This window comes from Triplophysa dalaica, chromosome 1 (assembly GCF_015846415.1).
Source record: "Triplophysa dalaica isolate WHDGS20190420 chromosome 1, ASM1584641v1, whole genome shotgun sequence".
Classification (NCBI taxonomy): domain Eukaryota; kingdom Metazoa; phylum Chordata; class Actinopteri; order Cypriniformes; family Nemacheilidae; genus Triplophysa; species Triplophysa dalaica.
Window position 1 is genome coordinate 10,627,638 of NC_079542.1, and position 13,738 is coordinate 10,641,375.

The 13,738-nt window shown below is 39.2% G+C and overlaps 1 protein-coding gene across 7 annotated transcripts in view; it reads right to left on the minus strand.

Moving 5' to 3' along the window:
- tcf12 (transcription factor 12) overlaps positions 1-13,738 on the minus strand; it is an 84,664-nt gene that overhangs the window by 15,574 nt on the left and 55,352 nt on the right. For all 7 annotated transcript variants that reach the window (XM_056746001.1, XM_056745983.1, XM_056745964.1 and 4 more), the window contains exons 9-12: positions 3,330-3,429; positions 2,421-2,560; positions 1,935-2,079; positions 1,344-1,414 (exon numbers count right to left, since the gene is read on the minus strand). In XM_056746001.1, coding sequence (XP_056601979.1) covers positions 1,344-1,414; positions 1,935-2,079; positions 2,421-2,560; positions 3,330-3,429 — 456 coding nt within the window. The remainder of the gene's footprint in view (positions 1-1,343; positions 1,415-1,934; positions 2,080-2,420; positions 2,561-3,329; positions 3,430-13,738) is intronic.

Genomic DNA, 13,738 nt, shown 5'->3' on the forward strand with positions numbered 1-13,738 from the left:
TTGACCAAGTTCTTCTTGATATAGAAAAGTTCATTTGTTTTACCTAAATGATAAAAAATCATGGTCAGCCTGCAAAAGAGTATCATAGTTATTTCATATAAACGATTGTCCCCTGTTCTTTAGCTTCATGGCCTCTGATGTCTCTGACTCTTGACCCAATGAGTTGTGGCCGTCCATTCGGGCATCCCGTCCAACTTCTGCCTTATTTTTAGTGTAACACCGCTCATTTTACCAACAACAAACGGATCTCCGCCCCTCATCAGTCACACTGCTCTTTGCCAGCAGGGGCCCAATGAGAATAAACCGTCCAAAAGGAACCCGAACAAAAGCGCCACAATGGGCGGCCCGCGGAGCCGAGACGCAGCAGTTAGGACGTTTCCCCCACCCCTCGTTTCATTCTCTCTCCCGTCCTTCCACCACAGCCCAACCGTGTCCGTTTCACTGCGGCTTTATCATGCTAATAGAATTGAGTCTGCAAATACAAAAAGACTTAATTTGTGATTATCTTTCCGCAACACTGTCATGTGTTTGTGTGTGTGGCAGAGTGTGCACTTGAGGCCTCACCCAGTGTCTTATTACATTTTTTCTTCTCTCATTTCAAAGAGGACCGATTAGGCATCTAATTTCATAGAAGGGGAGGGCGCTACGACCTCTCCGATATCTGAAACGGCGAAAGCTTGAGAAAAAGCGGCAACCTCATCCTTGGAGGAGAGGTGACTCCGCTGCGCTTTCGTCTGAAACGCTGAATCAGTCCAGATGTGTTCCTACTTTTAAAAAAGGCTTGTTGTGACTTTCTGTAGGATAAGCAAGAATGCGAGATTTTTGAAGCTAAATAAGTCTTCAAGTTAAGCTCGGCAAGTTTTAGAGGTTATTGCGAGCTCCGGTTTCAGGACACGTTGTGAAAAAGCATGAACGCCAGCACTCATTATCCAAACCAATGCATAATCCACAGGCTTTTATGTACAGCTCCTTTTCTTGTATACTGCAAGATTAAGAGCACAATTATCCGGGCTTAGGTCCAGAAACATCCACAAACAGATCCCCTGACCTTATTCAATCTCTTAACCTTCTGCACTGCTACTAATACCCAGCCTAAGAGCACAAGTCCTGTCTTTCCTATGCCATTATGTAGAGTAATCTTGCTTATGTCTACAACACATTAACATGGAGATTCCGGAACTAAGATGAACAACATGGGGTACGTTTACAATACCGGAAAACGTGGATTGCTCACTAGTTAAAATAATAATGTAATATTTTGATGAAGGAACTTATATAGATGGCAGTCAAATGCTGTTTGGTTAAAGAATGTATTGAACTGGTTGAATGGAGAAAGACCTCACCGAAGCCAGGGCTTTTCCCAGCGCGTCTCCAGTCTGAGAGCTTCCAGTGGCGTTCCCTCGGTTAGCAGCAACTACACAAAAGACCACACAGAGATACGGCATTCATCGAAACAGTGCTGACAAAGACATTAGTGTCATGTTTTTAGTGGTCCGAGTTGTGTGAATAGACCGAACGAAAAAATCACTTTATCACTAAAATATAGTAACAAAATAATGTTTAGAGATATTTAAAAAAAAGTGATGTATTATAAACTGAATGCATATGAAAACTATTGTGGAGTGAAGGATTATTTTATTATTAAAATACTTTCAGCTTTTCCATCTTTATATTGCAGAAACAATGGCTGTGTTTCCGATAAGGCAGGATAAATTTGATTTTTTGGGTTCAACCGACTCAAACCAGTTTTGTTTTTTGAAACATGAACAGCAATGTGTCACTTTTCAAACAAAGCCTATAAACCATTTTTGTAACTCTTTTTGGTAGAAATTACACACTGAAGCTTTAAAGATGTGCGAGACAACCGCATGAAAAAAGAATATGTAATAATTTGAGGGGAACACTAGGAATGTGACGCAAGCGGGACGGCATACCCATGACTCCCTCTGCGGTGTTGACAGGTGGGGTGTGAGATGCGGTGACAAAGGGCGAGGTGCTGGCACTACTGCGGTGGAAGCTGGACATGGGTGGCAGGCTGGCGTTGATGTCTGTGGGCGACACCGAGTGTGGTGGGTAGTTCTATGACAGAAAAACAACAAATGCATGGGTTACAAACTTCATACTAAAAATGTCAAAATACAAAAAAGAAGAGAGCAATGTTTTAATCTTACTAAATCAACTTGTTTAAACTCTACAGAAATGAAACATCCAATTTACACAGTACAGTAGGGTGTTTTATTCCTGATGCTATTGTTTTTTTTTAACAAAACTAAATAAAAAATGTTGAAACACAAAATGCATTGTGAAAACTGTGTATGTTATTAATGCTTCAAAGGTTACGGTGAGCTTGCACATAAACAAATAAAATGGCAGCTGTACTTGGCTGAACCCACAAAAAAAGAGATACACAGCGTTCTCACCAGGCGGTCATGTGAGTGCAGGTTGCTGAAGTTTCCAGACTGTGGCATGTGAGATGAAGATCCTCCCAGCATTCCCCCATAACCTGGCTGGCTGATTCCATTGGATGAGTTCCACTGGTCAGAGGAACTGTGGGTCCCATCTGATTAAAAACCATAATGCATTTAAACATGAGAAACATGAAGAACATCTTCCTTTCATGGCTTCAGAGCAAGTTACTTCGCAATCAACTTGTGGAAAGTTTATAAACCAGGCAAAACACTGATAAACCCGGCAAAACACAACACACAGTTTGATATGTGAGCTGAAGTCTGACCCCCACACTCCTTTTATTGGATTGTGAGGATGTCAAACAGTCCCGCTTCCCTTCAAGTCTGCTTTTTACAGTTGAGCCCGAGCCAAGCCCTGAGCTCAGCTGAGATAACATTCAGCCAGACTCAGTTCACTTGCTTCCGCCTGAACATTTAAAGGAGAACTCCTCGCAGACTGAGCGACCGTATAACTTTGATCAAAGTTGACAGAGCTTGAATCTGTTTGGCTGGTTTACTATCTATATCTGTGAAGTCGGTGCGATAGGCAGTTGCTCATGCGTAAAGAGAAGGTTCCCATTTTCAAAAAAAGTAAGGTTTAATGTGTGGGGGAAGGAGCGTACCAAGAACTGTGTGGTCTGAGTTTGAAAACGTTCATACAATTGAAAATAAATGGGAAGAAGATCCTGAATTTCATGTCCCACGCCAATGAATATATAATACATGTCTATAAAAATCCAGAAGCTGCAAGAAATGCTTAATTTAGTTTCCTTCTGTAATGAAATTAAAGTAGCAATAGTAAATAGCAAGTAATAACTAAGTAAACAATAGGTCAATAACAATTAATATTACATACAATATAAACAGAGTGAAATGACTGACCGAAGAAAGGGCTTGTGAACATACTGCTGGGGGGTTTGGGGGACGGGTAGGATGGAGAGTCTCTGTTGAAGTCGTCTGAGTTGGGAGATGGTGCGTACACCTGGAAGAAAGAAAAAACATTATCAGGATTTTTAACGCATTCTTAATCCTAAATAAGTGTAATCCTGGTTTACTTTGTTCATAAACACATATATGGTATGTTTATATTTAACCATGGATTAACAGGTTCTGCTTTGTTTCATCTATAATGTGAACAAATAAAATAAATACATTTGAATGAATAAATGTGCCCTAGTGTGACCGCAAAAACTTGAAAAAATTATAAATGTCAATTAATTTAGAAATAATTGATAATATAACATAATAAATCATTAACCGTTTTTTGTACATTTCTGCTTATTCACACCATAGGACTCTTGTAGCTTACGGTATATTTGATACCCAAATATATTTAACCGTTCATAAATAAGAGTTAAAAGCGAAACGCCTTTTTAAAATTACAAGCATGATACATTATTGTGAGGACACGTGTTTTCTGTAAACTATCGAGAGCGACTCGAACGGACACGCTCACATTGCAAGCGTTTTCTCATGTACCGAAGTATCACAACTTCTGGCCTAATTCACACATCCCTTGAAATCAGACTGCATACTAAAACATAAACAATGCATCAAAACGCATATGTCCAATTTACAAACTCTTTGATGTAACAGATGGCTAATTTGGAAGTCTTATTACAGAAAGGAGAGGATTACCGGCAGTGCTGTGCGCTTCAATGCTTAATTAGAATATAATGACGTTGACATGCATAGCTGCCAAACAACGCATCAAAACAAATGGATTAATACGCAAGCGCGTTGGGGTGTGCATGTGTTTATGTATGTGTAATTTAGGAGCTGCGGGGTGAAATGGGGTCGAGCCAACGGAGCAGTGGTTACAGCTGCAAAAGTGCCCATTCCAGTAGAGGAAGATCAAAGACGTAAGGCTACAGCCCAGTATAAGTTCATGTGTACCAGATGAGACAAAACCACCTCCCAGAGAGTGGAAAAGAGAGAAGGAGAGATAAAGATGTTAAAAGAGGACGTCCCTCATTGGCTGTCATTAAGACAGAGAGATAGAATTCACTCCAGTCCCAGCTTTAGTGTCCTTTCTTCACCTGGCACGTAAATTCCCTGCCAGGACCGGATTGCTTCGTCACGTTTGTAAGAGCTAATCACTGTAACATTGAGCAGATGCCCAACCCAATGTGTTTCTCATTACCTCTTGTTAAACACGATCTGTGCTCTACATCACAGTGGCCTTTCCTTTCCCAAATAAAGTCCAACCAAATTCTATAGACAACAACTTGATTCCAATTCTTTTCCAAGCTATCCCTGACTATTGTTGCTATTCCCTTCTGTTAACATTAGCACAATGAAAAATAATGTAACATTAACAAATAATGTACAAATTACTTGTAACAACTAACAGAGATCAATAAATGCTGTAAACATATATTGTTCATTGTTAGTTTGTGGCGGTATCATATCAATGCATCATTATAATACATTTTAAAAAGTAGGATGTAGTAGTAATATTTTTTGGCCATTTTATGCCTTTATTAGTACAGTGATTCGTAAAGAGGACTGAAAGCGAAGTGGATGAGAGAAAGAGGGTGGGGTCGGGAAAGGACCATGAGCCGTGATTCGAACTCGGGTCGCTTGGGATGCAACGGTGCCATATGTGGGAGCACGAACCACTCGACCATCGGCTCTGACATATTTGAACAATTCAATATATTTGTTCAATATATATAATAGATAACATTCAATAATTTAAAATATCCTATAAAGATCGTCTGCAGAACGTCCCTACACATGCTACATTACGATCAACATCTAAAGCTCTTTCAGTCAGTTAAGCCAGCAGTGTGCGGCCCGGGCACCTTGCTGAGACGGCAGTGCGGCCCCATGTGATTGGCAGCGAGCACGTTCATAAGCTGGGGCGGGCTCTTGTGGGTGTGGAGGCGCACACATGTGACCCCGGCGCTGGAAGTCCCCTGGTGATCTCAGGTTAGGGCGGCGTGGGAGAGGGCCTTTTGTCTCCGCCTCATGGCTCAATGGGCAGCATATGGCAGCGGATAATGCTAATTGTCTGCTTTACCCCGAGCTAACCAGTCGACCTGTTAATAAACCTTCCTAAACACCCGCGCCCCTCTCCACCACCAGGACGAAGAATGAAAGAAAGATAGAGAGAGACAGTGGGCAAAGTGAGAGAGCAAAGGAAATGCTTCCTTTGACCGTGGCTTTAATTAGGAAGCTGTCAGTTACTCAGGACTCTCTGGTCTAAACAATCACACGTTTAAAAGATTTTCTCCCTCATTGTTCTTTTGTCAATATTCAATTAGAAAATAAACTAAGGGAGGAAATGTGTTATTAGAGGTGTTTTTGTCTCCAAAATTTATTTATAACAAAAAAGGATGTTTGTAGTCGCAAAAAGCGACATACATATGTGTGTTTGTGACAAAAGCTCATGCTGATGAGTGAAATGAGTTTTTCTCCTCTGCTTGCATGTCACACCTTCCTTTGATCTGAAAACCACATTCATCACAACGCACGGAAAAACCACCAAACTGTCAACATAAGTCAACAGACAACCGTGAGAGGCAGGGAATAGAGAGATAGAGAGAGAAATGGCATAAATTATTATGGAAGGAGAAAAGAAGGCCAAACAACAGAGTTACCCACAAGGACAAGCTCAGAGCTGAGGGAAGCCGAGTGACAAGAAAATATCCTGCCTCTGCATGTCGCTTGTTTTGAGTCAGATCGCAGCCCGAGGGCCTTCCTTTTCAACTCCCATCTTACACACTTATCAAGGCGAAAAGGCACGCTAGTCTCAGACAATGAGCCTCTATTGAACGGAGCAGCTCTGTCCTGAAGGGACACGTTTCCAGTTTGCTAGCCAAGTTTGCTTACAAAGTGCGGGCGGTAAAACTTTGATACTTAAAAGCCCTTCGTTCCTTTTTAGACACAGGTGAAAGGCTTTCAAGCGCGAAAATACAACACCGCCGTCTGCTTTGAAAAACTACAGACACTGACTCATTATGCAAAGTTTCTTACAAAACAAAACCTTAGAAAGGCTCCGGTACGTATCTGCATGTATTTGATAATGAACATCAAGTGCAGGTTTCTTCTGGCTTGTGTTAAAGTCAAAAGTCTAAATTTCCACAAATGAAACTTGCGGCAGGAAAAACCAACACCTTAGAAAAACACATGCCCGCTTCGTACAAATATGTAAATTAAACGCAGAACAGCGGAGAGGAAATAAAACGCTTCACACATCATAAACTGACCAAATCAAAGCAGGGGAGACCACTTGCCCTCCAGGGCCCGGCCATAAAACTATTGGTACCAGCTTGACATTCAAACAAATCAATTTGACTTTTATCTTTGTTGATGCTCACAGCATCTGACATTTAATAAATAAATAATACATCTGTGCCAAGATGTAAATAACACAACAACACAAGGAAGGGTTTATTGAGTATTTACCCACTGCTTTGGATCATAAAGCTCAACTATGACCCGAGTTAGCCACATGCTCCTCGTTTTCTCCTTCCTCCCAGCCTGCATTACAAGGCTGGAAATACTTAATATAAAAAGATCAAAGTGAGCTTTGTGGTGCAGGAACAAAGAGGTCTGTCATAATGGCCTATGAGGAAAGCTAACTCTGGACACTGTCAAATGACCTCAGAAAAAAGTGAAAACACGAACCGGAGTCTTATGTTCATCCTTAGAAAGGCAGCGAGATATGAAGACCTAGAAGTTTTACCTAACTTTATGAGAAGTGTCTCCCTAGTACAACGCAAAAATAACAATGAATAATAGATAAATGTAATAAGTAAGTTTATAGGGGAAACAACTAATTTTTCAGCAAACAGACGGAGAATTCTCCAGAGCACTGCATGGAGAGAGCGCGACAGAGAGAGAGATAGAGAAAGAGAGAGAGAGGCAACAGGGAAATATACTGGAATTTTTTCCACAGAGCAACGTCTTGTTTACATATACTATGAACATTTCATATTAAATATTTAAAATATTAAAAATCTATTAAATAGTTTTAATTTATGTTTCGACTTTTTAAATAATACAATAATGTTTTTTTCAAAAGACAAATGAGACATCCTCAAGTGTCTCATCAACAAGAAAAGATATTAGATGTAATATTAAATATTACAATTTATAATATTTCTGTACCACACACACACTCTTAACCACACTTATCTGTAACACTTTAGTAGTTTTTATTAAAACAAGTAGAAAATTCAATTTAAAAACTTTAGTTCAACAGCTGGCTTATACTTTTAAGTAAAATTAAATTGACATTACTATTAACTTAAAATTATAATAAACTTAATTTTATATAAAAAGTCTATTTACAGTAATTAATTAATCATATCACAATAAATTTACTAATTTCAATTTCATTTTTTATGAGTTAAAGTAATGGAACGTCACTTTTGAACACACCATTTTTCACAGTGCAATGACCAATTGTAGGACTTTTTATTGCATTTATAAAAATAAAATGACATTATCTACATTACAAAACAAAGACAATTTCTTACAAAGATTTATGACCCTAAAGTATAGTCAAATACTCCCCCACACACACAAAACACGAACTCTTCCAGTGCATTAGGCACAAAAGCAGGCTTGAGTCACGACCTCATCTTTCTCGTAAACCTGTACTACCGATCCAATCAACAAGCACCTGACAAAGGTCCAGCCCACACGCACGCGAGCGCTCGCACGGATAGCCGGGCAAACAGGCATTATGAGTGTCTTACAGAAATCAAAGGGCCTGTGGTGGAGAGCTTTAGGAGCCCCATCAGGATTCCTGTAGCGAGAAGAATGCCTGGCTGATTAAAAACAGATGGAGGAACAGCGATGCTGGTGCTATGAGCTCAATCTGCAAACAGGAAAGTCAAACCTCAACAGACAGACCCTCGTCCTTAATCATTCCCAGACTCCCACTTGTTATTATTGTGAGCCTGTCTCAGCGCTCGGCAGAGCTGCCGCGCAGAAACCGCGCTGAGTCTCGAGTACAGCCAGCGTCAGTCAACACTCAACAGACAACATTAAAACACGCATGAAAAATGTATAAAAGATCTCTGTGTATTTATGCTTTATATGCTCTCCTACTTGTGAGTCGCTTTGGATACAAGCGTCTGCCAAATGAATAAATGTAAATGTGTACATTAAGAAAAGAAAATCTGCTGTCACTTTCTAGCTAAAGTTATGATTTGGTTAACGTTGAGCAATGCAAAAAGTGCTTCCTAACTTTCTACATTAGTTTAAATCATAAAATCAAATCAAGTTAATGTTGACCTCTCAGACTGAGGTAATGGAAACACAGCAGTCATACGCACACACACTCAAAGCAAGGACCAGCCAGACCCTCAACAGTTTCAGTACGCTGAGCGGACACGGTTCACCACTCCCGTTAAACCCAACAGCCCACCGAGTGCATGAAAAACATGTTTACTTACATACGCTTCCTCCAGAGTGAAAAATAGCACTCACCGATTTTCCGTTGTAGTAATACATTAGAGAGTTGCTGCCCATTCCAGGCACAGGGTAAGCACAATACATGATTAAAGCCTTGACACTGGAAAGATGTGGAGACTGACAGAGTGCAACTCTTTTCCCTACGCATACATCCACCCGCTGCACAAGGGAATAATTCCTTCAGTCCTGGCCCCTTACACATGGATCTACTCACAGACAACTTATGCAAAGCAGGATTGTACCAACTCAGCCGGCGGTGAGGGGGGTGGCTTATGTAGGAGGAGGGACCAATACCCAATAGTTGAGCTTCCCTAAAGCCACATAAAGACCGAAAAAAACTGGGTAGAGGTGGTGATGGGGGATATAGCGATAGGGAGGGGTTGAAAACGCGCAAGTGGATTGACTCGTACTTTGAAAGAGAAAGAAATTAGAATTGTTCCGAGAGAAGGGAGATGGAACAACTATCGTGTTGATGTACCTGTTGAATATTCTATAAAGAGAACTTAATTAAATATTATATTTGAAATGTAATCAAATGAATATGTTTTTTAATGTTTTATTATTTTATTCTGTATTAAAGATTAATGCATAAAAGCTATACAAATAAAATGCAGACATTGTTATTAATAAATAGACTAACTGTAACAATTTTGATGTTGGGATGCCCATCAAACAACACACTATTTTATTATCCAAGACTAAACATGATATTTGTTTGTCGTGTTCTTTTTAGGGCTGTCAAATGATTTATCGTAATAAATCTAACGGTACTGTTTAGCATGTTGACAAAATGTTAATAAAATGCACTTGTAAGTCACTTTGGATAAAACGTTTGACAAATGAATAGATGTAATCTCATCCAGAATAAAATGTTGTTCTTACATAATACGAGTCTGTGTACTGGCATACTCATTTTGTATTTATAAACACAAAAACATACACATACATGTTTATATATTTAGGAAATATTTAGATGTATTTATTTGTATTAGCCAACGTTATATTATATAATATAGTTTTATAAATGTTTATGAATTATCATACTTTATGTTTTTCTTAAATATATACGTGTGTGTTTATAAATACAAAATGAATATGCACTGTACACAGACATATATCACGATTAATCTTATGATTAAACTTTTCATTAAACAGTTATGGGTATGGAGAGGATTTCCTCAGTACATAATATATTCAATTCATACTTTTTTTGTAAAAAGTTCAAAAAGTTTTGCAACAACACACAAAATAGCAATGCACGATGAGATTTAGCATGTAAAATAATTGAATATGTGGATTTTAGGGATTGGTTGCCACAAGTCTTCCGTCTTTGTCGCGAGTGTCTCAACCTGTGGCTTTTGTTTTAATGTGCCACCACTGTGGCGTGACAGCAAACACAGAGAGCTGTTAAACACATCCAACAGCTGCAGAAGGGGGCCGAGCCTGACGTCAAGTGCGGAGAGCAATGACGCTCCATTTCCTCACACGTCTCCACCTCTCTCTCCCTCTCTCATTGTACCCGCTCCTCTTTCTGGGCCTCCTGCCCACAGACAGAGAGATCAGTGGGGTGTTGGGGAGAAGGAAGGGAAAATGAAGGGAAGTGGGGGGGAGTCAAAGAGGGGGAAAACCAAAGGCTGGACACAGATATTGAGTATGAATGGATAGCTGTGCAAAAATAGACAGGGACGGAGCGGCAGAGGTTGTCCACGTGCTGCGAACACGCTGACCTGTAGCGCCATCGGTCTCTTAAAAGCCTGCTCCGGCCCGAAGCCTTTCATGTCTGTCACTGCAGGCTTCCCAGTCCAAACACAGTCCCCCCTCGGCCCATTCACAACATTATTGTTATGGAAAGATGAAAGCCCTCCTAGAAAACTATACTTTATTATGCCTTTTCCTCTAATTCTATTATTATTTATTCTCTTCCTGTCTCACAGTGAGACTCTTTTAAATGTGTCCAAGGTGGCTTAGATCGACAGGCTGGTACCACTTTAAACCTGGAGCAGTTTCAAGTCGATACTTTAAGAGAGATGCCAATGCTACAGAAACGTTTGAAGGCCTCATAAAATAAAAACAGATAAAGAATGCACGCTGGGAGGAAAAGAACAAGGGAAAAAAATTATGAAAGAGAGAAATGAAAAGGAAGGGATCACAAATCATGGACACATGTCCAGAGAGATCCACGCAGTTTGATCTGTTCTCTCTGGGCTGATGAAGAGACTTCCACACTGCTATCACACATACCTTCATTATAATGATCGCTGTTGAAAATAACACCATGTGCAATCGTCACCTATTTCTTTAGACATGCACTGAAGTGCTTACAGAAATTGTTACATAAAGTTGATGGCTAACTTTCTCGTGACACTTGAATCATGGACTATATTATGCTCCACTTTAGAAATATCTGATATTACACAATACACTATTATTAATTAGTTTATGGTCACTTCCTCATATTTTTTTTTTACTTTTGGATAATAGTAAACCGTACAGAACAATGGAATTACACAAATGTAAATATGGGACTTAAGTTGCAACCATAAAATCCCAAATAAGTGAAACAATGTCATATTTTGCATATTCAACGAATTCAACCTTTGCCTAAAATTTGCTAGGAAAGACTTTTAGTATTTTGTAAACTTTCATGATCATGCTATTTTCCAAAATATTCAAAAACATGACCTAATAAAAATAATTCTAAAACTAATTTAATAATCATGATTGCATACAATTTTAGATCAAATACATTTTAAAGAGACAATGCACCCAAAATTAATAAATGTCATCATTTATTTGCTGTAATGTCGCTCAAATCCTCTATTTGACCCTTACAGAAGTGGAACGCAAAAGTAGATTTCGAGAAATCTCATACAATGGAAGTCAATGGGTGCCAATATTGTTTGGTGTCCAATGTTCTTTAAAATATCTTCTTTTGTGTTCAGTATGTTTAGTACGCATATTAATCAATTTAAGTTGTTTTGACTATCATTTAATGTTTCATGCTGTGCCAAAAATATTATTACATTAAAACAAATATTGTATTCTGGAAAGCTGTGAGTCAGTGTTAAACCAACCCAGTTCTCTATCGTGGCAGGTCTGAGATTCACCTGTCCTGACTCTTTGTATATCATGTAGTTTAATGCAGAACCGTCAGCAGACAGTCTGGCTCACTAATCAATCTTCAATCTAGACACTTCTAAATCAACATCCCCACATATATCCCACGCCTGCAAATTACAAACATACAGAAATCTCCTCTCAGCCCATACAGGCTGATTTAACTTCCTCACGTATCTCTGAGGCCATTCATCACCACACATTAGCAGCAAAATCTCTCTCCACGGGTTTCGTGTGCTTATGAGCATTCTGTTATGTGCTCGTAATGATTAATGTCTCACTGCCTGAGGAAGAAGCCTAGACAAAACAAATGGAAAACACGTTGCTCGTGTTCATTATATTAGTATAACACTGGTATTTACAGGGCATCTCCTTCAGACACGTTAAATCCACAGAGCTCCTCTTTCATCAGTCCAGACAGGAGCTCCGGGTTTCCAGCCTTCCTTCGTGTCTGGGCCAAGGGACCAGCAACAGGTCATCATCTAATCACGGCACACCTGACATCAACCAAAACAAAGCGGCTCACCCAATTACCCCACTTGCACCCGCGCCCAGAGCTTGCAGCGACACCTTCTCAACGCGTGACACTTGCTGTCTGCTGACCTTCAAGTGCGTCTGGAACTCACGGAAGCCCAGGTGAATGATGCCAGTGAGGCTTAGATTAACTGTGCTTTACATTTAAGATTATCAGCTCTGACTGTAGACAGAGCACGCTATTGAAGAGACGACAAGTGTAAGAATACGACCTGGACATTCCCAAACAATACAAATGAAACAGTTTGAATTTGAAAATCATATTGATCATATACATCTGAGAGAGAATTATTTTCATTTAATCAGCATTTCTAGAGTGTTCATATAGGTGTTGAATTTCAACAAAATCAAACATTAGGAGTGAAAACGTCATCCAACAGCAATGTGAAAGACTGACAGCATGACAAGACACATGAAAATGGTGATAAAAAAATCAAGGTTATCACAGAAAAGATATATATTTAACTTTTCCTAAATACATGTTTACATAAATTACTGTTGTATTGCTTGAAAGTGAATATGAACTTGTTTTGTTTTGCAGTATTTGAGCTTTGAAGAAGTACATAGGATCTTTTCTCCAGTTTCCATTTTCTGCAAACAAATATTTGTATTTGAAATTTGGGAAAAATATTGTTTGTAGTTCAGAGAATGAAACAAAAATGGTAACGTTGCATAAACATATGAAAATAATTAGTAAATTCAGAAAAACAGATGATCAGATTTGATTGCTGTAGGCTGTATTTTTATTTTTAACTTCTTCTTTGAACTGTATCAATCCACATGTCTTTTATTTATAGTCCTAATGTCTGCAGTAAATAAATTAATCCCAGAGGTGAGCATGTCTGTTCGGCATCAGACTGAACCAAAAGCATCTAATCACTAATCTGATGTTCTCATTCTTTCAGAGGCACAAATCTTAATACTACAGACACACAAAACTTGCATCGTTTAAAAATAAATTCGTAATCATAGTTAATGTAATAATCGTATTCGCTATCCCATCGACATTAAAACCTGATGACACCTGATGATTTGAAAAAATGGCAAAAAACAAGGATTACTTTAAACTCGTGATTTTTGAGGACATTAAAAAGTTTTGGACCTCACAAGAATAGCCAAACACACATACACACGCTTGCACATATCACTTGCTAAGCCGGCGCACTGCCACCTGGTGGCAGGATTATGACCTGATGACCTAGAGAACA